The 26,519-nt window shown below is 40.5% G+C and overlaps 2 protein-coding genes across 2 annotated transcripts in view; one reads left to right on the plus strand and one right to left on the minus strand.

The window, feature by feature from the left end:
- The first annotated feature begins 1,154 nt into the window (after window positions 1-1,154).
- LOC146616307 (thioredoxin domain-containing protein 6-like) overlaps window positions 1,155-26,519 on the plus strand; it is a 38,926-nt gene continuing 13,561 nt past the window's right edge. The window contains exons 1-15 of the mRNA XM_085374359.1: window positions 1,155-1,187; window positions 1,272-1,329; window positions 1,571-1,674; window positions 1,748-1,834; window positions 4,409-4,525; window positions 5,500-5,584; window positions 5,723-5,805; window positions 5,910-6,002; window positions 6,511-6,665; window positions 6,934-7,130; window positions 7,335-7,479; window positions 7,571-7,678; window positions 9,447-9,598; window positions 9,680-9,824; window positions 10,806-11,056. Of these exons, the coding sequence (XP_085230485.1) occupies window positions 1,155-1,187; window positions 1,272-1,329; window positions 1,571-1,674; window positions 1,748-1,834; window positions 4,409-4,525; window positions 5,500-5,584; window positions 5,723-5,805; window positions 5,910-6,002; window positions 6,511-6,665; window positions 6,934-7,130; window positions 7,335-7,479; window positions 7,571-7,678; window positions 9,447-9,598; window positions 9,680-9,824; window positions 10,806-11,056 (1,813 nt within the window). The remainder of the gene's footprint in view (window positions 1,188-1,271; window positions 1,330-1,570; window positions 1,675-1,747; window positions 1,835-4,408; window positions 4,526-5,499; window positions 5,585-5,722; window positions 5,806-5,909; window positions 6,003-6,510; window positions 6,666-6,933; window positions 7,131-7,334; window positions 7,480-7,570; window positions 7,679-9,446; window positions 9,599-9,679; window positions 9,825-10,805; window positions 11,057-26,519) is intronic.
- smarcal1 (SWI/SNF related, matrix associated, actin dependent regulator of chromatin, subfamily a-like 1) lies at window positions 13,626-25,951 on the minus strand. Its single transcript, XM_085374358.1, has 17 exons — window positions 25,268-25,951; window positions 24,841-25,186; window positions 24,190-24,240; window positions 23,815-24,075; window positions 23,673-23,723; window positions 23,398-23,581; window positions 23,077-23,227; window positions 20,113-20,274; window positions 19,955-20,020; window positions 18,289-18,429; window positions 17,598-17,816; window positions 16,302-16,372; window positions 15,984-16,086; window positions 15,428-15,610; window positions 14,351-14,451; window positions 14,051-14,147; window positions 13,626-13,946 (listed from the first exon to the last, which is right to left on the minus strand). The coding sequence occupies exons 1-17, from the start codon at window positions 25,598-25,600 to the stop codon at window positions 13,815-13,817; spliced, it is 2,652 nt and encodes an 883-aa protein (XP_085230484.1). The 5' UTR covers window positions 25,601-25,951; the 3' UTR covers window positions 13,626-13,814.

The following is a 26,519-nucleotide window of genomic DNA, read 5'->3' on the forward strand; positions in this document are numbered from 1 at the left end:
GTCCTGTGTCAGGTATTTGCTGGACTTTTCCCCAGTTTTAAAGGACACAAGTATACTGTTCGTCTGCTGTAGATAGTGGTTTAGGTCTGGCATTTCTTCTTTGTTCCTCTACTTGCCCACTTTCCTTTAAAGACACACCGTACACACCATGCTGAGATATGTCAAGTTTTTGGTAATCACCTTGTAGGTGCAAAAATACTATTTTATGCCTGTAAAACTGTGTTATCTTTGCCAGTATTCATAGATTCGACTGAAGAAATTGTAACAAATGTGTTTTTTTAACAACAAGATGTCGGTAAAAGAAATGCCTAAAGATATCATTTAAAATTGGTTCTTAGTTCTCTGTTATGTGTAGACACAAGACTGGTTTATCCCCTGAGCTAGGTTTCCTTTTTAAGCTTGAATGATTCATAGGTCAGTGTTAAGTGGCTTGACAAATTAAAAAAACAAAACAAAAAACGGCACAAAGAACTGAAGACTGTATAAAATATATTTTATATACAGTCATTGATTTAGACAGTGGTAAGCTCACAGTGTTTTTCACTTTGATTTAGCTTTTCTGCTATTTTTATAAGTGTAATAACATTGAACCCCTGAATTCCCCTTAGAGGACGTTTTATATCTTGTATGAACCTTTGTAAACAAATCAACAAGAAAACAGATTATTAATTATTGATATAGAATATAATACACATGAATAAATAAAAGCTATGTGCTTACGTGTAACACAGCGGTAGCTAAGCTCCTGTGCTTTTGTTTTTTTTCCTAATGAGCCCGCAGGGTCCGCTGATAGAGAGGTTTTTCTGCAGTTCTCCATGTAAAAACTGGATCCAAAAGTTAAACAGGTTTGTGTGCCTCCGATCAGAGATGCCTTCTTTTTACTGCCGTAATACATTAACCTGGCAGGAGGAAAATGTGGCCTGCCTTAGCATTAATTATTGAAGATAGCACAAGCAACAGTCGGAGCCTGGGATGACTCCGGGAAGCGGAAGGCAGCGTTGCTTAGCAACCAAGGGGCCAAACAAGCGCGAGCACCATTTCGGCGTGTTAGCATTTTAGCTAATTAAACTTTATCCTTTTCTTTTTAGCATATTACTCTGCGCTCAGTAGTTTTATATTTTTAGTTTAAATATATTGTTTAAGTTGACCAACAAATGGCAGGCAAGAAAAAGGAGGCAACGCTGCAGGTTGTGTTTTTGTGATTTTGTGGGGGGGTTTTTAAAGCTACTTTTATCATCTCTGGGGATAACAGTTTGTCTTTTCATATCCAGGCTTCCGTCACAAACCAAGAGCAATGGGAAGAGATTCTTGCAACCAAGGGTTTAACAGGTAAGATTTTCATCAGTAAAAGAGCTGTTGTCCTAATAAAAATGAACGCTCCACGAGAACTGTTATAAAGATGTTACAGCGTGATGTGAAGGACTGCTGGCATCGTCATTACTTATTTGCTGTGTTCTGCTGCCCCCCTGTGCTCAGTGTGATAATTGTACCAGCCTTCCACACCTCCTTTCTGTCCTCCTGTCTTGTACACACACACGCACACAATCAGTTGCTGACTCTCTCATTGCAGTCGTAGATGTGTATCAGCAATGGTGTGGTCCCTGTCGTGCTGTGGTTAGTCTCCTGCGAAAAATAAAGAATGAACTGGGTGATGACTTGCTTCATTTTGCCACAGTAAGAAGAGTCAATAAAAAATATGAAGAATTTAAAATTTTCAGAGAAGGACCTTTGAAATTGTGTGTGTGAGTGTGTTTTGGTGCAGGCTGAAGCAGACAGCATTGATGTTTTGGAGAGGTATCGAGGGAAATGTGAACCCACCTTCCTCTTCTATGGGGTGAGTGTGTGTCTGTGTGTGTCGCTGGCCACTCTATTAGGTATACTTATTCAACTGCTCAGTAACACAACTATGTAATCAGCCAACCCAATGTGCTCAACACAGGAGCAACTTAATGCTGTTAGGCAAGTAGACGTGGTCAGAATGACATGCTGAAGTTCAAACAGAGCTTCAAAATGGGGGAGAAATGTAATTTAAGTGACTTTGAATGTGGCATGGCTCACGATGGAAAACTGGAAAAATGTTAGCTGGTGATGTGAGGGTAGGGTCAGAATTTGGCATAAACAACATGAAAACATGCATCCATTCATCCTTTGTACCAACTGTTCATTCTGCTGGTGGTATAATGGTGTGGGAGATATTTATTTGGCACACTTTGCGCCAACTACTAACTGTTTAAATGCCACAGCCTACTAGAGTATTGTTGCTGACCGTGTCAATCCTTTTATGACCACAGTGCATCCATCTTCTGGTGGTTGCTTCCAGAAGGATAACATATCATATTGCAAAGCTCAGTCATCTCAAATTGGTTTCCTGAATATGACAATGAGTTCTCTGTACTCAAATGGCCTCCAGTCACCAGATCTGAATCCAATAGAGCACCTTTGGAATGTGGTGGAATGAATGATTTGCAGTGCAGTCAACTCGAAATCTGCAGCAACTGTGTGATGCTATCATGTAAATATGGCCAAAAAACTCTAAGGAATGTTTCCAGCAAGTTACTGAATGTATGCCATGAAGAATAAAGGCAGATCTTAAGGCAAAAAGGGCTCAAACCCAGTACTAGTAAGGTCGTATATGCCTAATAATGTGGCTAGTTGGCTATATGCTATATAGTTGACTGTATAGTTCAACGACAAAATGTGTGTTCAGTGCTTTATTACTAAGATAAGATTCAGTATACTTTTCTTATTCCAAAGGTTGCGAAATTTCTTTATTAAATTAAGCATAATCTCAAATGTATTAGCTTAAATATGTAGAATTGTATATAGTTAAATAGTATCCAATATAATATGACAAAACACCTTTCAATAAAGATGAAAACTAACTTTAAAATAAAAATAAAAAATGCAATAAAACAAAGAGAAGTAAACCTATAAATTAAATATTAAATGATTGTTAATAATTATATGAATTATTTAATTAAATAAAAGCTGATTAACAAAGTGATATATGTGTGTGTCTCAGTTTCAGTTTCAACATAAACAATATCAAACAAATAAAAATGCCTTATTAAAAGTATACAAATCAAATATCAGATGTCATCACAGTGGCTGAATATAGGATTTTAATGTCGCAAAAATGGCTTAGTAAACACAGAGTGTTAGCATACTATTATACTGTGCCAGACAGGTTTGTGTGTTTTGCTGTTTTTTTATACACAACTTCTGTCTCTAGTTATTTCAGTCTATTTCAGTTTATGATACCTGTAGCCTGTAATGGTTATTACAATTATTAAATTAAATTTGTTGCATTATTCTGTACCTACATTTAAGTATAAGCAAGTATGCTAGTCAAAGAAAGAAATGTTTTGTGCCGTAAAATATTGACTCAATATTTGCTTTAAATCCCCTTTCTCAGCATGTCTTAGAAAGCCCAAACATATTCTCAGTTCAAATGAGATTGGTGATTTGTTTATCAAACACAAATAAGTCATTTGAAGTCCTATGAATTGGCTCAATTTAGTGCAGTCTCAAGCCAAGTGATCACAGAATGCAAAAAACCCTTTGTATGTACAATATTGTCATGTGTCCCACCATGCTGCAACTGACTGACTGACCAAGGCCAGGCTATTCGCATGCTGGATGCTGGCATGTGTTGCTGCAGTCTTGTTCACGAGAGCACCATGTCTGATCGAGTGTTCTTGGTGGAAATCTGACTAGATGGCAGTATCGAGATGAGGCGCTCCAGTCTTTACTTGTCCCATTCTTGCAGCAGTACACCAGCAGCATCTCTTTCAGCAGGAAAATGCCCAAACCCACACTGCCAGAGCCATGCAGGCCTTTCCATATTAGGAGCATATGCAGGCATTCCCTTACCAGCATTCAGTCTTGTTATGGGTGATCGTTTGCATCACATAACCATCTTCAGGTACATTCTCACTACTAGCAATGTGCTTGGTTTAATTGAGGGTGGTGCCTGGTCAGCGCAGCCAGGAAACATGACACCACTCACTTGATGTATATTAAGTGAATAATTAATGTACCTAGACTGTTCTCACATGGGACCAGCATATAGATTTTGTACTTGCAATCTGGCTGGTTAAAGTTGAATATCTCAGATGCAGCTAAAATTTCAGGCCTGTAGTTTGTGTGTGAAAATGGCTTTAGAGCCATGCCCCCCTTGCGGTGAAAAAATATTCTGTAAATTAAATATATTCTGTTGAAATATTTATTTGTCTGATCGAAATTACACTTGTCTCTAAGCTTGTTGCTCTTTTTAAATTTTTAAATATTTTTGTGGATCGCTTACATAGGCCTCTAAAGCCTTTTTGTATCTCACCATTTTATAAATGCTAAATTAAATGTAAAAAAAAAAAGTTAACTTATTACTAGGCTTGTGTTGAATGAACAGGGTGGGGAGCTGGTGGCTGTACTGCGTGGGCCAAACGCTCCCATGCTTCAGAGGATGATTGTGGAGGAGCTAGCCAAAGAGAAGCTGGTCCTGGAGCAAGGTGGTGAACGCAAAGTGGTGAGGAGCTCATTATACACATGAATTCACACATATTTCTGCCAGAACAATAGAGTGTTTCTCTGCAGACATGCTGCCTTGTCACGGCTTGTTAAAGCATTAATATTAATTAATTTTTCTGTTCTAAGTAAAGTAGTCCATAACAACGTGACAGTAAGCCAGCGTGTATGTTACCAGTGCTGAAAGCAATGTGACTAAAATCAAATCAGTCTGTGTTTATTTTATTATTTACCCGTTTCGTTTTCCTACAGTAGTATTCCAGAATTGCTTCTGTGGATGATGGCTTTTAGCCACTTAAGTCAAGCAGCAGAAAATATATCAGCAGCTTTTTTTTTAGGTGTTTCTTATTTATTTTTCGACATTTAGAGTAAAAATAAAGCCTAATAACCACCAAGTTCATGTCAAAATCCTGTCAGTCTGACACTAATAGTTGTGTATGAATTAGTCTTTTGCTGCATCTCAGGGCAAAACAGACAGCCTGCACTCTTTGCACTGTCATTTCCAATAAGTATGGTTTAAAAGGCTACCAGTTGAATGTATTACATTTATTTATTTGTAGGTTATTTTTATTAGAATTTATTAGTCGCTTGGCGAGTTAAAATAACCTGTACAGGGCCCTAGGGAGAAATTGGCATTTACTAATAATTTCTGGACTTCAAAGAGCAGTTGGTTTTCCTGAAAACAGACGTGTAATGAAGTCGAATATATATTAAATTGTATCCAGCTAAGTAAAGATTTTGTTTTAATGACATTTGGAGCAAAAATAACAAACATTTCCCGGTTAGAACCTAATGCTTTACTGGGTTTTTTTTCTATATCTTATGTGACTCTTGGGTGGAAAATAAAAGTTATAAAGCCACGTTAAATAATACTAAAGCCACCATTAGCCATAGCTGTAGTTTATACACACATATGTAAAGACAGTCATGTTTAGGGATTCATTATTTTTATTTCCTTTGTTGTGTCTTTGTTAGGTGAAAGATAATGGTCTGACAGATGAGGAGAACAAAGAAGAGGAGGAGTTGCCACAACATTTGGAAAATGAAGAAAGTGTAATTGGTACTGTGGAAAAATATAATTGGCAGTATTTTCAGTGCTGATGTTACTTATCATTGGTGTTTCCTGTTGATTCTGTGGAATATTTTGCATTCTGTCAGAATTACAGATCATCACTCAAGCTCCTCTCTTCTCTTGCAGTCCCTGCCAGTAAATCCTACACAGTTGCCATCATTAAACCAGACGCCGTTGCTCACGGCAAGGCAAATGAGATTATTATGAAGGTACATAAAGAAGATCACTGCTCACATTGGGAGAAGGAAAGATTGTCTCAAGCTTTCCTGCTGATATTAATTCATTATGTTGATGCTGATATTCTCCTGGATAGATTCAGGATGCTGGCTTTGAGATCCTGGCGCATGAGGAACGCACGCTAACGGAGGCTGAAGCTCGAGATTTTTACCAACACAAAGCAGCAGAGGTGCGGTATAGCGAAATAGAGGGGAATGGTATAGAATAACAAAAAGACAATTCTTCTCACAGACAGAGGCTTATTGCATAGATTGACATTCAAGTCAAAGTGAGGAAAACTGATGATGATGCAGTGAATGTTTGTGATGTTAGCCAGGGCCATTAATATTCTGAGTCAACATACCGGTAGCAGAGCAGTCACGACCAGTGCAAAAATCATTCAGTTACTTTGCTACACATGACACATCCATCTGCATTTTAGCACGGGGCTCAAAATAGAGTTGCTGTGTAAGCAGCTTTTTTTTCTATTTTGCTTATGGTGCTGTTTTTGACGAGACCAAATTGTTATAGATACAGAAATTTTAAATATGTGAGAAAAGCCTGGGAAATACTACTGCTGAGAAAATAATAAATGGGCATGAGTTGTATATGTATTTGTTTTTGCAGGTTTTGTATTCAGTGCATTAACATATGTGTCTGTGTCTCGCCTGCTCTTTGTATGTGTTGGTGGTTTGTAGGCGTGCTTTGAGGATTTGGTGCAGTTTATGTCCAGTGGTCCCTTCCATATTCTAGTACTCTCTCAGGTAGAGGGATCTGCAGCCGTTGTACCGGCATGGCGTGAGTTTATTGGCCCAGCAGACATAGAAGAAGCCAAGAGAGAAAATCCAGAAAGGTTAGTTACTGGAAATTATGCATATGATCCAGTGTCATTAAGTAAATTATAATTTCTGGGAAGTACAACATTTGTTTGCAGCATCGACATTTATCTCTGCACTGCTGATTGCAACAGTGCGAAACAATCTGGAGTCTGGAAAAAGGAACAAAAAGCACATTGTCGCCTGCTCCATCAGACACACCCAAACATTATGCTTCTCTCTGGTTGAGCACCAGCTGAGCAACCATCTGGTCTCCTCTCCTTTCTCCCCCCTGGCTTCCTGCAGCTTGCGGGCACAATACGGCACAGAGACACTGTTCAACGCAGTGCACGGTAGTGAGGACAGCGACCAGGCCAGCAGGGAACTCGCCTTCTTCTTCCCCAACTTTCGGACGGCCTCGGTAATGGAGCAGGATGGGGAGGAAGAGCATGTGGAGAGGACACTGGCTCTCATCCGCCCCGACGTTGCCAGGGAGAACAGAGGTGGGGCTCATGCCAAATGCACAAGTACACACGTGGGCAAGCACAGATACACCTTCAATAACAGCTCATATTAACAGCGAGACTGCTCCTTGACTCCTTCACCAAAGGTGTTGAATGACACTGTACAATGCAGTGAAAATGCACATGCTTATTTTAGGTAGACTGCTATGTTTTCTTTTTTATTTCATATCCCTGATTTTGCAGAAGAGATCTTAGATCACATCCACAAGTCTGGCTTTATAATAGCGCTTCAAAAAGAGGTGATGCTGTCAGAGGAGCAGGTCAGACAGTTTTACTGTCAACATGTTGAGGAGGACTACTTCCTTGCACTGCTCCAAACCATGACCAGGTAACTTTCAACAAACTGTATAATTAATCCAGAGATTTTCTTGTTTTGTTTTTATACTCCAGATGATTATACAACAAGTGTATTTTTACAGTGGGCCGGTGCTGGCTTTGGCTCTTGCCAGAAAAGGGGCTGTAAGTCATTGGAAAACCATCCTCGGTCCTTCTGACATCAATAAAGCCAAAGAGGAGAGTCCAGACTGGTGAGTAATGTGCACCACAGTGAGGAAAACTACCAGTAGAAAAGCAGTGAAGTTTAAAAAGCTAATCTACTGTCTGTCACAGATTCTAACAGCTTGTTAGAGAGAACTCGGCACTCTTTTCACCTCTCTTTTTATCCTTGTCAAGAAAAATTACAAAAAGAGCCAAACAACACAAAATCAGCTAGATAAGTGGTTCTTAAAGTGGTGCAGGGACTCCCTGGGTGTCTTTGAGTCTGATTCTGTCTGATTCCATTGCAGTCATTGAAAATGGAAAGGGACGGGCATTTATAAAGCACTTTCTAGTCCTGCTGTCCACTTAAAGCGCTCCAGACTGCAAGCCAAATCTAACCACACATTTACAGAGATTTAAACACATTTTCTCTCATACACTTTCATCCACCTCACAACCATGACCAGTTTAGAATCACTTATTAAATGTAAGTATGTTTTTGGACCCTGATCACACTCACACTCTTGGGTGAGGTATTTCAGGCATGTCCCACCGGGTGCAGGCCCCGAGGCAGACCCAGGACACACTGAAGAGATTATATCTCTCGGCTGGCCTGGGAAAGCCTTGGTGTTTTGGTCTTCTCTGCCTAGGCTGCTGCTCCTGTGACTTGGCCCTGGATAAGCAGAAGAAAACAGATAGATGGATGGAATTGAATTTTAGCTCTGCAAATATGTAGTCAGTCATTTTACACTCCACTGATTATAAATAAACAATTTTTCTGAAAAGTTGATGGTAGAGGGGCATACTGGGAAATATATCACTCGTACTTTCTGACTTTGCTTTAATTTGTGCAAAATGTGTATACGACTTGTTGACATCCACTATGACTAACTAAAAACAACTTTTTTTTCTTTATATTTTTATAGAGTAGATCCTTGGAAAAGCAACATTTTAAATTATGTTTTAAAAGTCAAAGAAAAGAAATGACTCTAAAGAGGGAAGAGAGCAGGATGAGTATACTTTGGATCTGAGTAGTGTTTTCTGTTTAGTTCTGAGTAGTTTGTGTTTGAATGAGGAATTATATAAATGAGTAAATTGACTGGTTCTTACATAGTGCTTTTCTACTCTACTGGAGCACTCAAAGCGCTTTATACAACATGCCTCATTCAAGCATCCATACAAACACTTTTTTATGCCTAAGTGCTTCCTATCTAACATTCATATACATCTGTACTTTGATGGATTCACTACCGACATTTCAACTGCATGTTTGGTGCGGTGAACCCGTCCAGTCTGTGAAGACCTGTGGCTTATGAGCTTCTCTCTTTGGCTCCATACAGACATTACAGTGTCTTTATGCTACTTTAGCAAAGCTAAATCTGTTTTGGGATTGTGGTAGCCTCAGTGACAAAGATCTTTGTTTTATATAAGCTTAGATAAATTGTCCATTCCCTGACCCATATATATCTGCTCCAAGACATTGTTAAAGGATGAACATTTTCTTTTGCAGACGCATGAACTATCTGTATTTATTTTCAAACAGCAGTGCTTTGACACAATTAAATATTGTCTGTTGTCTTTCTCTGTCTGCAATGCACCATATGTTTCTGTGCTTTCTAACTGGAGTGGAATCAAACAAGGCAGTCTGAACAGAAGTGAAGAAAATGACAGTTAAATTACACAAAAATTACTCATTAAATTACATCCTTTCCTTTGAAAATAATTTCTGGAAACCATCAATACTTTCTTTTCGACGTGGATAGTGCCAGACAGTACAATCACACTTGTAATTTTCTTCTTTGTTTCCCTCGTACTCAGTCTAAGGGCCCAGTTTGCAGTGGAAAATAAGCCTATCAACCAGCTCCACGGCAGTGGAAGCCGCGAAGAGGCAGAGCGAGAGATCAGCTTCTTCTTCCCTAAACAACAGACTGTGGCAGTGATCAAGCCAGATGCAATGGAGGAACACAAAGGTCTTTTTATGACACAGAAATGCTTGACATTACTTTTGTTTTGACATATTTTTCATATATTTTTGCTCCTCATTCTGACAGAGGCTATTTTGGAGGAGATTCGTGGCCGAGGTTTCTCTGTAACAAGGCTAAAGGAGACCGTGCTGTCAAGGGAGATGGCTGAGGAGTTTTACAAAGAGCACAGAGAGAAGCCTTTCTTTAACCAGCTGGTGGAGTTCATGTGTCGGTTAGTCTGCTCTCGAATACAGCCACCAGAGCAGTGCAAAGTGACAGCATACCCGCCCTAATTCCTGCTGCCACTCCAATTTCTAATGGCACTTTTAACAGTAATCTTAGCAGCTAAGAATCAAGGCAGCCTCAGGCGAGTGGCTGCGAAGTGCATCTCAGTTTCATTCTTTGTCCCACATCGCACATCGAGATTTTAGAGCTATCTTCCGCTCCAATTAGCTCCTTCACTTGGCTGTTACACAACTTTTTGGACAAAATGAGAGAGTTGAGTGCAGCTGGTCACAGCAGCCTGAAAAAATGTCTTCAGTGCCTCAATATTAGCTCAATTTTAGCCTTAATTATGGATTAATAGTATTAATATATGCAATAAGGATGGCTATCACATGAATCTAGAGCTCCTCCTTGAATAGCTTTTATAGAGCTCCAGAGCGTCAGTAACAGCTATTAACGGATACACATTTTTACGATATAATCTTGCCGGCCACATTTCAGTGTAAAGTAGTTCTAGCTACATTTTAAAATATAGTTATTTAAAGCCTAAAGAAGTAGCATCATTTAACCTAGATACCTGTTCTGGCCCAGTTTTAACAGAGACACCTGCACATCGTTTTTTACCTGCAGTGCACCATATTCATCCTTACAGTCAAATGGTGCTTGTTGTAACAATAGGAAGTCTCCCATTGTTGCCCTAGACAATTTAACTGCATTATTTTGTGTGTTATTTCAGTATTAAAATAGTATTTTGTCATGTTTGTTATTATATTTCAAGGTTATATCAAAGGCAGCATACGAGGCCAGACTGAAAAGCTGGCCTCGTATATTTGGTTATCCAAACTTTCCAACAACCAGATGCATTCCTCTGTCTTTGCATGTTTGCAATCATATTGCCAAACATGATAGCTTTACAGTTAGACAATCCTTTCACTCACTGTGGCATTTTCATTACAGCGTGTAAACATCCCACAAATGTTTGTTTCAGGGGACCCTGTATGATGCTTGTCCTCACTAAGGAAAATGCGGTGGAGGAGTGGAGGGCCATGATGGGTCCCACAGACCCGAACAAGGCAAAGGAAGCGTCCCCGGAGTCTCTGAGGGCTCGCTTTGCTGCAGACATCCTCCATAACTCAGTTCATGGTTCTTCCAACGAGCAGCACGCGGAGGAAAAGATCCGTTTTATCTTCGGTGACATCAGCACAGATGCGGAGCTCACCAGTGACGATCCCATTTCAGGTGACCATATAATGAGTGTGAAAGTCTTTACCATCTGTCACACCATCTGGTTTCCTCTAAATAACAATTTGCAGCTGATTTTTTACATCGATTTTCTTGGTGTTAACTAAATTTTTCTTATCATACTGAAATAAATCTTTTTTTTGTTCATCTTTGGCTAAAGAGGAAGTAAAGGCTGCAGAGAAAACCAGAAATTATACAATCTTCAACTGAAGGGACTTGACCCTTTAGAGTCTGCACTTTTGCAGAATTTAAGTTGCTTTCGCATTGATGAGAAAGCCATAGAGTATTTTCATCACTTTACAAAGACAGGGATGAGGTATTGGTATCTGTATGTCTACTGACTTTATTAATGGCCATTTTTCTGTGTGTTAGTCAACAATGTAGCTAAAGAGAGACTGAAATTGGGACACCACAATTACTGTTTACTGTGAACACTGAGTAGATACATCTCTTTACAATGACAATCAAGATTACTTGCACAAGAAGAGGCGTCTCTCCTGACTGAGAGAAAACTAATGCCACTCATCTCCATAATGTCACAAACAGCTGCTGGAATTGCGATGCAAACTGGCGCTACAGCCTCTCCGTGTGTAGGGAATGAAGTAAATCTTGATTGAATCATACCATCTCATACCTGCGGAGGAAAATTGCACCTCCAGTGTGCTGTATCTTTTTTCTGTTGCCATGTTTTTTTAATGCATAATTAGGATCAGGGGACAGAATCTTGAATCTGTGTGCAGCCCATGTTTGATAAATTATGAACACTGCAACAGTGTTGTTCAGCAAAGCCGTTATTACTTATCAGCAGTGATATTTAGAAGAGTTATCTTCAGCATCCCTCTTTATTTTGCAGATGACCCACAAACAGGAGGAAGCATCGATCCAGAGCACTCAAACTGAATCATCACACCTTGTGTTTTCTCTTCTATTATAAGCTTAATGTGTAAAATCGTGGGAACAACAGAGCGCCTGCCATTCTATGAATCATGAAATAAACAAGACAAATATATATCATACTTTTTACACCTTTTGTAGGTGGCGTATCAAGACGGCACATTCAAGAAACACTGTAGACGTGTTCGCTTAATACCGCCGTCGACAGTTTGATGGCTCTCTCAGCTCACATCAGCAGCCGCGGGCTACGTGACTAAAACCAGGATAGTACAATCACCAAAAAGCGACTGACAATTTCAGTGTTCACAGAATCCTTTAGTGAGTACACTGTGCCACTATCAGTACCTTAGGTTGTCTCCTGTAATTTACTACCACAGTGCTGTGATAATATGAACAATATGAAGGTAGTATAAAGAGTGTTACTCCTGTTTATTCAAGGGGTGAGTAGAGGGGACCGTAACAGAGCAATTAGGCTCGAGTTTTTTCCTTTTACCGTAATTATTGCGGGATATTGCTATAACAATGGGACATAAATTACACACTGAAACTACCTTAATGAGGTGCATGAATAAAGAAAATATCTAACAGCTCTAAAAAGCTACATAATTGTTAGTATTAGGTATTTCTTGTAGATCATTTGAAAAAGGATTTCAGAATTCAACCACCTTGCAACCTCCAGGACTGAAAAATGAAGGCAACATGGAAAAGGAAAAAAAACTGCAGTTCCTCTCGAGACTTGTCCTCCCTCTTAATGGTGGCTCCAAAAGTAAATCAATCCCCATAGCCTCTCATGTTAAAATTGCTGATTTCAGCCAATTAAATAACATGTTTTCAGCCTGGTATGAAAAATTGGTGTCTGGTGTCACTCACCATATGACAACCTGGATAGGCTTCAGCCCACCCACAACCCTGAGTGGGATGATCTGTTAAGAAAATGAATAAGGAACTAATGTCCCTGTTCATAGTAAATGCACAAGGGCAGTGAGAAGCTAAGGTTAAACTCACCCATTTGGGGACTGTTAAAGCTTAAAATTAGGGGCATGGCTACTTTTACTAACAGACAGGCCAACATATGCTGCTTCCAGTTTGTAGTGAAGGTGCCTAATGGAGCGTCTCTAGTGGAAATATGTGACTCATAAGACAGCTTAGTATGTGGTAAAATTAAAAGATCCACAAAGGTTTTGCTCAGTTTTGGTGAGTGAAACAAATATTTTATCAGTCTCCTACTTAGCTCTAAATAGTTTATAGATGCTGCTCTAATCTAATCTGAGTCAATGAACTGGACTTCTTGCCCATCTTAGTTTTGAGTTTCAAAGTTAAACTTTGGTTGTGTTTTGTATTTGGAATTGTCTGTACTGTGTATTAGTTTATGGCTTATCTTGTTAAAAAAAAAAAAAAAAAAAAGACTTATCATTTGCTGATAATTTAGCACGCCACATTCATGTAAATTTGGTCATTTCTGGCTTCAAATCAAAAATTCATAAACTAACAGTTACATCACAGGTGGTAACATCCTTCTTTTACATACAGTCTATAAATTTAAAACCTATAAATGACTATAATCCAAGTTAATCTGAAGTATCTTGAAGGAGTTTAAACATGTAATCTGGCCACCATGCAACTTAAAGGATGTCAAAAGGATGGTAGAAAAAAATCTTCACATTTTCCTGTATTAGCAAAACAAAAAGATTTATTGTAGTTTTCACCCATTAAAATAACTTTCAACTCAGTGCAGGCATGATGTAGCTGAGATGTAGGACTAGGCTTTGCTCCATGGGCAAACCCAAAAAATGATGGCAATAAAATTGGTCAATCATCGGTCTTTGTAGCTCCACTGCTTGCCCGTACTGGTGCCGTGGTGCTAAGCAGACGTGGTTTCGGGCGGAGTGTCCTCCCAGTCATTTGCGGCCTCCAACAAGATGGCCTCATCCATGTCGTCATCTGCAGAGAATGATCTCTGGAACATCTCCATGATGCTCCTCTGGGCAGGATCCTAGACAAACAGAAATAATCAGTGTGTTTTAAAACATAAATGTATATGTAAAAACTCTTAACAACACTATACATTATTAATTTACATACAAATACACAGTTTACCTTGGAGTGGAAGCTGGTGTTTTCTGCAGTTTCCGAGAGGTTTGCCTCAGAAAGACCCACTTGCTCCAGGACATTCATCTTTTCCTGGATCATGGGCCTGGAATGATACATAAATAAATATCAGTCCAGCCCTTCACTCACTGTTTGTCACAATATGCACACCAGTCAGCCCACATTAACCCCTCCTCCTCCCTCTGCTGTTACAGACCAAGACTAATGAATGTTGCAGGAAACAGTCTGAATAGCCACATAAATGCCTGTAGTTGGGTCATACAGTATTTCCTCCTGATTGACACATACCATAGGTGATCATCAGCAGTTCCCTTGGCAACCAGGTAGTGAATGTTCACACTGCTGGTTTGTCCAATACGATGAACTCTATCCTCTGCCTGAATGAGAACCTGCAGTGGAGGAAAAAAGCTTTTTCCTTTATAGCAAAAAAGAGCAAAGGAGTTTCACAGCTTTAGAGAATGATTCTGGCTTTTCATTTAGCTGCAGTGACCCCAAAAGGCCAAAGACTCCTCAAGAAGAAAAATCGATGAAAAGACATTATTCAAGCTTTTAATTTATCTGCCGACAGCTGAAATTAAAGCACTAGTTTCCACCTGGAACTGAAGCTGTGGCTGAATATGTGCTTATAATGAGTCACATTTTTTCTGCATTCGACTCCTTTAAAAAAAAAAAAAAAAAAAAATCTAACCCGCATAAGATGTGTGCTTCTGGGAAATGTCTCCTTTCAGGTTTTGGGGGAATTTATCACATTGTGGGTATAAGAAACAGAGCGACATAATGTTTCGAAGGCTACCAGGAAAAAATAACCTAAACACATGGATGATTACTAAAACACACACTATGGCTGGATTATAACATATAATCTAATGTCATAATGTAATTTTGTGTTCTCTGTTACCAGAAAAACTGTGGTGTTCATGAAAGCGCAGTTCCTCTAAAGGCCACTTGAGGGTAGCTTAAAACGTGAGTCAATCCCCACAGACTCCCATATTAAAATTACTCTGCTTTAGAGATTAAATTAACACATTTATTGTCTTGTAAAGAGCAGATTATTATTTATTTTTTCTTCTCGGTAACTAATTTATCTTTTCATAACAAAAGTGCTTTCATATCTTATATTTTCAATTTCCTTTCCCTATTTAAAAGTTAAATGCTGACAACCAGTATTAATACAGTAGCCCTCTAATTTTCGGATTCAGCTTGGTAGCATTAGAACACTTCTTGTTCTATATTTGATGTGTGGGCCGAGAAGCAAACCGGAGCTTTTTAAACAGCGGGATTCCAAAATATTAAAGAATGGTGTTACTGACAGTGTCCTTTCAGTGACAGCGGAGTGTTTTGCAGGGACAGCTTTCCATGTCTCACCCCGGGGTTCCAGAAAAGCTCAGCGAAGATCACCAGGTCTGCAGAGTGCAGGGTTAGGCCCATATTAGCTGCAGTGATGGACAGTACCGCCACACAGGTCTTGGCTGAGTACTGAAACCTTTCGCACAGTTGCTGTCGCTCCGCTGATGGAGTGCTCCCATCAATGCGGATAAAACCGACATTCTGAGGAGGAAGTAAACCTTTGTTATTTTCTGAAAACAATCGCTCAAAAATAATGACTTATTGCAGCAGACCAAGATAAATCACCAAATTAATTAAATAATCCCATCCTTATTAAACTTGAAAGAACAATAAGTCATAGTAGTAGTGCTAAAGCTCAAATGTGCTCAGAGCCGCCCACACTTGTTCTCCACAGCTACTGAAGGACTTGACCCGTTTGACGTTTACTCCCACAAAAGATCTCATCTGAGTAACCGGTTTAAAACAAACAAACAAACAAACAAAAAAGTTAAACTTCATTCTTCTACGTCACAGCTGCATCACTTTCCACTACTAGCCCTTTGTGTGGGGTATCATCAGTATGTGTCTTCCTTACTTTTTTCCCCAGCTCGGTTGTGATATGATCCAGGACTAATTTATGATGGGCAAACACCAGAAACTTCTCCCTCCCACACTCCAGCATGTCTATGATGTACTCCCTGAGAGGGACAGAACAACATACTGCAGAGCTGAACCATTTCAAAGAAACATTGAAATATTCAGTCTTTATCTGAAGTCTTGGTTATCTCCAGTGCGGTGCAATCATAATGCTCTGACAAAAGATTCTCTTTCATTTTACATTTTAATCTCAGCGCTCATCAAATATAAGCTGATTCGACTCACTGAGCCCCACCATTAGAGGGTCTGTACTTACATAATGGCTTGTAGCTTGGCTTCGGCTGTGTGGTTATAAAAGACGAGGAGGGCTTCCTTCTCTTCCATTTTCTGAAAAAGAGATAAGGAACATCACAAGATAAGAACTGACAGGAGATTCTGTTTGATGATTTGATAAGACTGCCATTACTCGGAGGAGTACTGTGATTATGCACAATCAAGCTCAGCGACTCACTCCCATCGGGCCGTATAAACACTCCAATGAGGCTGGGCCGGAGAATTCTGGGTCGTTTAAAAGCATTTGTGTGCGCTTGAGGCTCGAGGACTGAGCCAACACATCTGATTACCTTGGGCTAACTAAAAGCTTCCTCAGCCTCTTCTTAACAGATTTGTCTTTTTAGTCACAGTCTTTGTTATGAATTTTGTATTTTAGGAGCGTACAAGCAATACAAGTGAAGACATAAAACAAATCCTACTTTTGCAGATATTGTGATATTTTATAACTACTGAAATATACACTCAGGCACTTTGATTTTGACCTGCTTTTGTCTTCACTCTTTGTGGCACATTCAACAAAGAGCTGGAAACATTCCTCAGAGGTTTTTGGTCCATATTGATGCAGATTTTTTGGCTGTACAACCATAAATTACATGGTCAGCAACAATACTCAGGTAGTGTCTGGTTTTTAAAGGATGCTCAGTTGGTACTAAGGAACCAAAAGGGTTCCAAGAAAATATCCCTGACACTATTGCACCACCAGCAGCCCGAACCAATGATTCAAAGTAGGATGGATCCACGTTTTCATGCTGTTTACACCAAATTATGACCCTTCTGTTGTCCTATTTTGCTGCACCTGTGAACTTTAGCCCAGTGCTGCTGTAGCCTATCTGCTTCAACGTGTTGTGTGTTCAGAGATGCTCTTCTGCAGGAGTGGTTATATGAGTGGCTTCCTACCCAGTCTGGTCATTCCCCACTGACCTCTGACATCAACAAGGCATTTTCAGAGAACTGCCACTCACTTAATAATAAATAATCACTTTCTCCTTCTCAGACCATCCTCCGAAAACTGTAGAGATGGATGTGCGGGAAAATCAGGAGTTTTGGGAATACTAAGACCAGGCCAGCTCATCTTGACCATGACTATAAATGTATTGAGCTGCTGCCATGTGATTGGCTAATTAGATGAGAAGTTGAAAAGGTACACTCAATAAAGTGTCCATTGAAAGTATATCCATCAGTTCTATGATTTCCTGATTATGTAGAAATGATTAGAAAACACAGTATTCAAATTCTATTACCTTCCCGGGTTTCAAAGGTTTCAACACCTATGACTTACATTGCGATGTCCTTTGGCCAGCTGCTTGGCTGCAGCTGACAGAGCAGCTTTCGTGCGGGTGTTGATCCCATCGATGGTCACCGTGACCACCTTGCGCTGTTTAGCGGGAAGCTGGGAAAGGACCTCAGACTTGAGACGGCGCAGCATCAGACACTCCTCCAACAACAGCTTCAGCTCTCCAAGATTAGAAGAGCCTGTGTAGTCCCAGCCCCAGGTCATCTGTAGGTGCAGTGAAAGGCAAAAAAATAAAAGAACAGGTGATAGTGGGAATGACTGGTGGAAAATAAAATGTGGCATGTAAAAGTTCAAATGTTATACTTAGAAAGAGTTGAATGTAAACTTTAAGATTTTTTCTTTCTTCTACAAAAATTTGCTTTAATAAAAGTCAAACATGTGTTTAAACACCAATACACCAGTCATAAGCTTACACTGGTTTTACAGCATGCACTAACTGTAACCTCATAAACCTGTTGTGTACTTGTCAGCAGTCCTATGAATTATTTAACCCATTTTGCAAATGCTAGACATCTCCGATCAAGAACTGGACACTTTACAAAGTAGGCGAGGCACAGATATATCTGCTGGCTAGTCTTCTAATAGTCTCATGTGTCCTGGAGTCACAGCCACATACAAGTAAACAGCACTAAACATCAATTAGTGTAGCAAAAATTCTTTATAGTTAACAGACTACCTGTCTGGCATCACAATAGCGGATCCCAAACTCATGGAAGCGTGGAAAGAGTGTCGGTCTGACGGCCAAAATCTGAGTGTACAGCTCAGCCGGTCTGGACATGGCGGGGGTCCCCGACAGGAGAATCACTCTCTTCGCTACCTGAGGATGGAAAGACGGACAACTCTGATCACAGAGAACTGTTTACTCAGTCTAGTCCATGGGAGCAAATTATATATTTTGATTTGATTACCGTATTTCCCGGACTACAAAGCGCACCTGAATATTAGCCGCACAAGCTAAAATCAGTGGAAAATCCTGTTTTGTACATACATTAGCCGCACCTGACCAAAAGCCGCAGGTGTTTCAATGTTGACTTATCATATGTAAGAGAATATGCACAAAGGGAATTGTCAGGAAAGAGATGGCTGTTTGGAGACATCACTTTTATTAATATTTTGAAAAACAAGTTATGGGTACATATTTGCATAACTTTTTAGGTATATGTGCAAGTAGCGGTAATTACAAGTACGAAACATGTGCTGTGCTTCATAAATGAGTAACAAATGTAGTACATAACAATAACCTACAGCACACCAGAAAAATAGATTCGGACTACCTTTTAGGCTCAGGTGCAGCGACACGGCTTTAACAAGAAGAAAAGTCAGTCATTCACCACCATCTTCCTGCGCACTAAAACCACCAAAGTCCTCTCCTCCAGTGTCGGAAACGAACAGGCTCAGGATGGCTTCGTCATCCACTCTCAGCTTCTTTCCTTCGTTGTCACTTACAAAACCAAAGAAATCCTCGTTGTCAGTGTCAGAGTCGAACACCCTCAGAAGGGCCGTGGCGGTGTCTTCCTCTCCATAATGCAGCAGTCCAGCCCTTTGAAATCCGTTGGTGATCGTGGATGTTTTCACACTTTTCCACGCTGTCAGGTTCCACCGGTGGAGTTGAGCATAACTTGCTTTTCGCAAGTTTATCGCCGCTCGTCATCCACGACTCCCGCTGAACGCGTAGCGTTAATTTGAAGTTTGTTTTTCGCGCTACTTGTACAGCACTATGTTGCCTGGCGGATGGACACGTGACCAACATACCACTCTTGAACCCCGATACTGTGTGTCTGATCACATGCCCTCCTGCCAGTCAACGTAGTGCCGTACAACAGCGGAACAAACAAAATAAATCCTCTTACGATATGACAAAAATCTTGGACAATCCATAGAAAAGCCGCACCTGACTAAAAGCCGCAGGGTTCAAAGCTTGTGCAAAAAGTAGCGGCTTATAGCCCGACAATTACGGTACATGTTTTTAATCTTGGTGGAAAAATAACCATGATATTAATAGTCGCATGGACTGTGGATTTCGCTTAAATTGTAAATTGCAGAGAAACAGATAATTGTCTGATGGCAGAAATCCCAGATCTGTTTGCCTTCAAAATTAAATCAATTGTTCAGCCAGCCTATGGGCTATCTGACACACAGATTTACTGAAATCTGGGCCTTACCTGAATTTTAATGAATTATGAGGGGAAACCGTTCAAATATAATCTAATAACAAATCTAATTTGTGACCCATGCAAAGGAAGGAGGAAAAAACAAACAATCCCTATGGTGTATCTAACAAAATTATTAATCCCAGTAAAACATTAAATAAAAGTGAGAGAGAGAGAGAAAAAAAAAAGTACCTTCAGCAGAGGCAATGCTGCTTTACAACGAGCAGTCTTCATGTTTTTCAGAAAGTGAGACTCATCCTACACAGAACGACACGTCAGCGAGGATTTAGGAACCTTAACCTGAACATGAATGTGAACTGAAAACAGCCATGTTTAAATAATAAGCTCACCATGATGAGAACATTGAAGGGATTTCCTGGCTGCTGCTTGTCCATCCTGCTCAGTAGGTCATAGCTGATGATGTTGATCAAACCAGACCGCAGACTGTCTTTGGCCTTCACCACTACGTTGATGCTGTCAGGAGTCAAGGAGGGAAGCCAGCGTCTGAAGGCCTGCAGGCACAGATAAAGGTTCGTGTGAGAGAGACAGACTGAAAAAACACTCTCAAAGCATCAGGATTGGTCTAACTAGCACTGGGATCCCACCAGTTTCTTAAATTTATAGCCAACATTACTTTGTGAATAACAGCTAATTTATGTTTTTCCACCACAAATAATTCATGGTAACCACTGCAAGAGTGCTCCCATTGAAAAACAATCAATCATGCAGTTTAGAAAAACTGCCCACTGACAATTCGCTTACTCTCTTGCCATTCGCTTGTCAGCCCAGTTTAAACTCATTAAATTATAGCTCCTGTGCTGTGCTGTACATTTGGCCCAAAGCACAAGACTAACAGACAGAGGAAGTGTCCTTTAATGGGACGACATCCGGTGACTGGGATTTCAACCTCTGATAAGAGGACTGCGTTTCGTCCTATTTTGGGGCGGGAGGGGGGGCTGTGAAAGTGAGTGAAATTGGTTTTGAAAATGCACTGCTGCTGCAAGTTAAACAAAAAAAATAGATGCTACAGAACATAAGACACGGATGGTCACTGACACTAGAAAGTACTGAAAGACAGGGACAAAGAGATGTTAATATTTCAAAGTCAACCATTTTTGGCTAGCAGACCAGTTGCCACTGGTTTTCAGTGTTACCTTTTTGGCCTGCTTCCCTTCATTAATATGGATCACGCTCACGTTCTGCGTCAGTTGCTGTTCATCTGCTATAGATAGTTTTTTTATGCTAAATGGTCTGTATTTGTATAGCGCTTTACTTGGTCCTAAGGACCCCAAAGCGCTTTACACTATACACAATCATCCACTCATTCACACACACATTCACACACTGGTGATGGCAAGCTACATTGTAGCCACAGCCGCCCTGGGGCGCACTGACAGAGGCGAGGCTGCCGGACACTGGCGCCACCGGGCCATCTGACCACCAGTAGGCAACGGGTGAAGTGTCTTGCCCAAGGACACAACAACCGAGACTGTCCAAGCCGGGGCTCGAACCGGCAACCTTGCGATTACAAGACGAACGCCCAACTCTTGAGCCACGATCGCCCCAAGGCCTGAGGACACAACGACCGAGACTGTCGGAGCCTGAGATTTCTTTTTTCTCCAGTTTCTTCTATTCTTTAGAGGCTAATAGCTCTTTGAACCACCTTGTTGGTGCAACAATACTATTTTTTCCCCTTTGTCAAATTGTGTTAACATTGGCAATTTTTGCAGACTGAACTAAAGAGATTGGAATAAATTATGATTTTTTGTGAATATGGTCTTTGTAGAGACAACAATGTTTCACCCCAGTGTTGTGTAGCGTCACAAAAAAGAAATCCTCTGGTCAGGTACAAGGACTGGGCTGAAAATGAAGCAGTTGATACCCAAATAAAAACTTGGCAAGACCTTCAGAAAGCCATTTTAAAAATGACATCAAAGACTGTCTACTTGGATGCAAAATATAAAGAAATGAGGGGTGACTCAAGACTTTTGCACAGCACTGTACCTAAGATTACAATTTCCCAGTCTACTTTTCTTTGTCACAAAGAAACAGAAAACTTAATATCAGTTTTATTTTTAAGTAGATAAAAAGCAAGCCATGTGAATATGTTTCCTGTGGATCTGGTAACAAATAACTGATGTTTTTCTCTGTTGTGAAAAGTTCAAGATGAAACAAGTAATCATTTAACTTGAAAAGAACTAATTAACAGTGCATTTAAATATTTGATTTCAGGATAAAAACAGTCAAAGGAAAGGAGTCAAATAAATACACCATGTATTAACACCTCCACCATAAATCAGTGCTTCACAGTTCTAATTATCAAACGCACCCATGAGACAAAGAAATGGAAGCATTAAATTCAAGGCTGCCATCTTCGCTGCTAAGATAAAGCACCTAACAAAGAGCAAGAAGTCCACAGGGAACCACATTAACATTCTTCAAATGCAGAGAGAGTTAAGCAGAAACCAGGACTATAAATACCTTGGAGTACACATTGACAATAAACTGGACTGGGCTAAAAACACCACAGCACTTTACAGGAAGGGCCAGAGTCGTCTCTATTTTTTGAGGCGACTGAGGTCCTTCAACATCTGCCAGAAAATGCTGAGGATTTTCTATGAGTCTGTTGTGGCCAGTGCGATCCTCTATGCTGTTGCATGCTGGGGGAGCAGGCTGAGGGTCGCAGATGCCAACAGACTTAATAAACTGATCCGTAAGGCCAGCAATGTTGTGGGGATGGAGCTGGACTCCCTCAAGGTGGTGTCGGAGAGGCGGATGCTGTCCAAGATAAAGACAATGTTGGATAACACCTCCCACCCACTCCATGACATGTTGGTCAGTCACAGGAGCTCGTTCAGTGAGAGACTGAGATTACCGAAAAGCACCACTGAACGACACAGGAAATCATTCCTGCCTGTGGCCATCTCCCTGTACAACGCATCCACTTAACACACTGTTTGCTGCTACAACTACACATGTTTCTTTTCCAAATATTTATTTATAAGTGACTTATGTATGTATGTATGTATATATATGTATATATTGTACTATTCTTAGTTAGCGTATTGTCTGTCTTGTCTTAATGTTGGTTTAAAATGGAGCACTGTAACAAAAAATAATTTCCCCCAGGGATCAATAAAGTATTCTGATTCTGATTATAATGTGGAGAACAGAGTTTGAGTCAAAGGACAGTAGAAGGATATCCTTAAGACGGCGCGTGCTGACCGAACGTGACGCTATTAAATGGAAACAAAGCGATGAACTCTAGCACCTCTTAAGTAATGAGCTTATTTTTCTTTAGGCACAGTTTTTACCTCAGCCCAGGTGAATCGTACAGAGGACGGAGTCACCACCAACAAAGGCCACTCCTTTTTGTAATAAGCTGCTATACAGATGGCCTGAATAGTCTTTCCCAGGCCCATGTCATCAGCCAGGAGGAGGCGGCCCTGTTTAGACACTGCAAAGCTGCAGAGACAGAAGGAAATATTTAAGATAAAAGGTCATTACTGGAATGTCTCACAAACAGTGGCTTTTAATGTGCACACATAGAAGAAATTACAAATAAATAACTGTTTATTGTTATTATTGGCTACACTGCTTAGAAAGAGCACTAATGACTACCCAAAGAGACCTACTTGACTCCCTCCCTCTGGAAGGGCATGAGGCTTCGGGTGAGAGAGGGGTCGATGCTAGAGAGGTCTGCCTCAGGGACGTTTAAAATCCTGGCTTCAGTCCCATCAAACCTGGCAGAGAAAGCCTGGATTATTGCCCTGGGAAGAGGCTCCACCTCCACTGCTGCTATCCCACTGAGGAGATCCACTGGGTATGGAACACAGCGCGGTAAGACAAGATGGCAAATGTAACAGGGACATTGGTAGACCTGCTAAATAAAGCCAGTGTCATTACTCACTGAGTCTCTTATAGTCCTCGAGTGAAAAATTCCACTTTCTTGTTTTCATGTCTGCCACAGACAAAAAAAAATCTGAGATCAGAAACCACAAAAGCAAAGAGACTGTCAAAAAACAAACATAATCAAATAAAGCCACTGTTACCGTAGTTCTTTGTTGGCATTTGCTTGAATGCTGCAATGACATCAACATGGTAGCCAATGTCCACCTCAAACTTTGTCTGGGACACCAGAATGCACTGGCCCTGCAAAGTGGCTCCGGGCTTCTGCCAGCCATTACATAACTTGAGCAGCGCTGCCAGGGCCGTGCCGTCCCGAGCTCGGCTGGTGGCCTCCGTCACGTCCACCGCTTCCATTCCCTCCAAAGGTCTCAAAGACACCGAAGGAATGGCAGCTGCTTCCTCCACTGCAATACGGGGTCAAGAAAAAAAGTAATGATTTAAGACAGAGTTTGTTTAAAAACAGCAGCGTGCATGAGTTGAGCTCCTGAATATGGAAGATCCTGTGAATACTTCCGTACTTAGCTGTCGGTAGTCTTCTAGACTAAAGTTCCACATCTTGGTGGCAGGATCTAAGGCAGAAAATTGCATTTTTAATTCCAAAAGCCAGCAAAATCAGTATATAATACAAAATAACTATTTTAAAATTGCTAATCATCCTATATAGGATTAGAGATTTATGTTCATAAAAGAAGATAACAGTTTTTACAGTTTTTGCATTAACTGTTTAGGAATTACAAAAATTTTATATATATTTTCAGAGACTAATTCAAGCAGAGAATAATTGACTGGTAAGCAGTTTTATGGCCAGGTGAGGCCTGTTCCCTTTTATGACAAAAGAAACTGACATAATATCTAAAGCTGATCCAAAGTGTTGAATTTGTGCTGTAATTTTAAATATGACATCCAATGAGATCTCAGTGCAGTGAGGGAGGCCAAGTGCATGATCATAAGAAAAACTCAAGAAAACAACTTGACAGCATCTAACCAAGTCAATAACACTTTTAGGAGGTAGGTGTCACATTGTAAATGTCTAGTCACATGGTTGATATGACTGTATACCAATGGCTTTTGGTGGTCTTCAAGAGTAACAAGCACTGAAAATTCACTGCAAAATTCACGGAGTAACATATCAGCTGCAAAACAGCACAGTAAGCATCTCAAACACTTACCATAGTTTTTTGAGGGGATGGACTTGAAAACAGCAATAAGCCCTGCATGGTAGCTCACTTCTACCCTGAAACGGTCTTCTGTGTGAGGTACACATCTTCCCCTTACAGAGATGGCAGGCTTTTTTGCAGGTACGACATTTGTAGAGGTGGGGTTAGAGGAAAGCTGTGCCACTTGACTCTGAGCAGGTTTACTGGGCTGCTTGTAAAATGAGCCAACTGCACCTCCGGAGCTGCTGGATGAGAGTTGATGTTTGCCCTGAGCTGGCCCCACGGGGATGCTTCCTTCAGGAGACAAGACGGAGCTCCTCAAATGTTGACTTACCAGAGGAATTGAGTTAGTAAGAGTCTGCAGAGACATATAATACGAAGCATTATAAAACTATCCTCACCGACAGTAAATGACTGCACATTTAAGCATAAACCCCACCTGGTTTGAAGATGCAGAATTACACACAGTGCTTTGGTTGAAGTGGCTGCTAGTGCCAGGCAGCTGCTGCTGACTTTGGCTCTGTGGTTCCCTTTTTAAGGGAGGGGGGAAGCATTTTGGTCCCGAGACTGAGGTTTCTCTGTGCTGAACTGAGGCAACAGGATCCGGACTCTGTTTGGGGAGCTGTGTTTGCACTGAAGTACTTTTGGAGCCTACTGAGGGCTTAACATTGGTGCTGTTAGCCTGTCCAAGTCTTTGGGCTCGTCTTTCTAAAGCCTTCCGCCTGTTCTCCTCAATCATTCGCTGTTGCTCTGCAGTCAGCTGATTAGACATGTTGACAGCTAGAGCTATCTAGCAGACATCGGCTACAATCTAAGACACCCTACGTCTGCAAAAAGGTGATCTGTGTAGATCCATGTTGCCTTTTAGAGCTACTAACTTCGTTTTGTTTAACGTTATCTGCACTGCTGCTTCTGTTGCTAATGGTAGCAGCTAGCGACCCTAATCTGGCTGCTAACAGTCAAACTTAGCAACATAATATTATCGGAACAACCACAGTAGCATTAAAGATACTTGAACTTTAAGCCGTCTGAAGCGGATGACCCCAAAATACAATCTAAAAACAGCGAAGTCTGCAAGAATGTCGTCAGCAGAAACTTTTAACGCTAGTTTACAACTTCTTGGTTCAGGATCTGGCGCGCAGGAAGTGACGTAGGAAAACAAGTCGGCAAGTGCAGGTAGTGAAGGCAAAAATAATCTACTCTTGAGAAACTACAACGACTACAGGGACGTTTTTATTGCCATTAACCACGGCTTTAAAAAATCATTTTGTACTGATAAAAACCGCGAATATGTTATCTTAAAAAAACAGGAAAATATTTATTTATTTTGCAATTTGTGATTCTCCACTATGAAGGTGACACTATTGCTACCGAAGTTTACGTAAAACATTTACATTTGTCTCTAATTATCAGTTAATGTGAGTATTTTTCTGCTCTAGTACGCACATTTTGTTAATACTTCTTACGTAAGACATCTAGTTAAAGAGAAAATGGAGAGGTTTGGAGGGGGGTTATGCTGACTTTAGCTCAGTATTTCTATAGTTTAACTTAATCATTTTCTGCTGGACCATCTCTAATTTGCCTAAACATTTTATGGTCGAAAGTTTAGACGTATAAAATGATTTCTTCTCCAGCCAGTGGAGGAGCAGTCATTCACAATCTTACCTTCATATATGGTCACAAGGGCGATT

Source organism: Diplotaxodon limnothrissa, linkage group LG16 (genome assembly GCF_057381915.1).
Source record: "Diplotaxodon limnothrissa isolate DT_005_m linkage group LG16, D_limnothrissa_male_GT1.1, whole genome shotgun sequence".
Lineage (NCBI taxonomy): Eukaryota > Metazoa > Chordata > Actinopteri > Cichliformes > Cichlidae > Diplotaxodon > Diplotaxodon limnothrissa.

What these genes read in the sequence shown, in the direction of transcription:
- smarcal1 (XM_085374358.1), bottom strand. Translation starts at nt 25,600, where the DNA reads ATGTCTAATCAGCTGACTGCAGAGCAACAGCGAATGATTGAGGAGAAC. An exon ending in CGAGGACTATAAGAGACTCA is followed by an intron (nt 23,582 to 23,672) that starts GTGAGTAATGAC and finishes TTCCATACCCAG; the next exon opens with TGGATCTCCTCAGTGGGATA. An exon ending in TACGATTCACCTGGGCTGAG is followed by an intron (nt 20,275 to 23,076) that starts GTAAAAACTGTG and finishes CTGTGCCTGCAG; the next exon opens with GCCTTCAGACGCTGGCTTCC.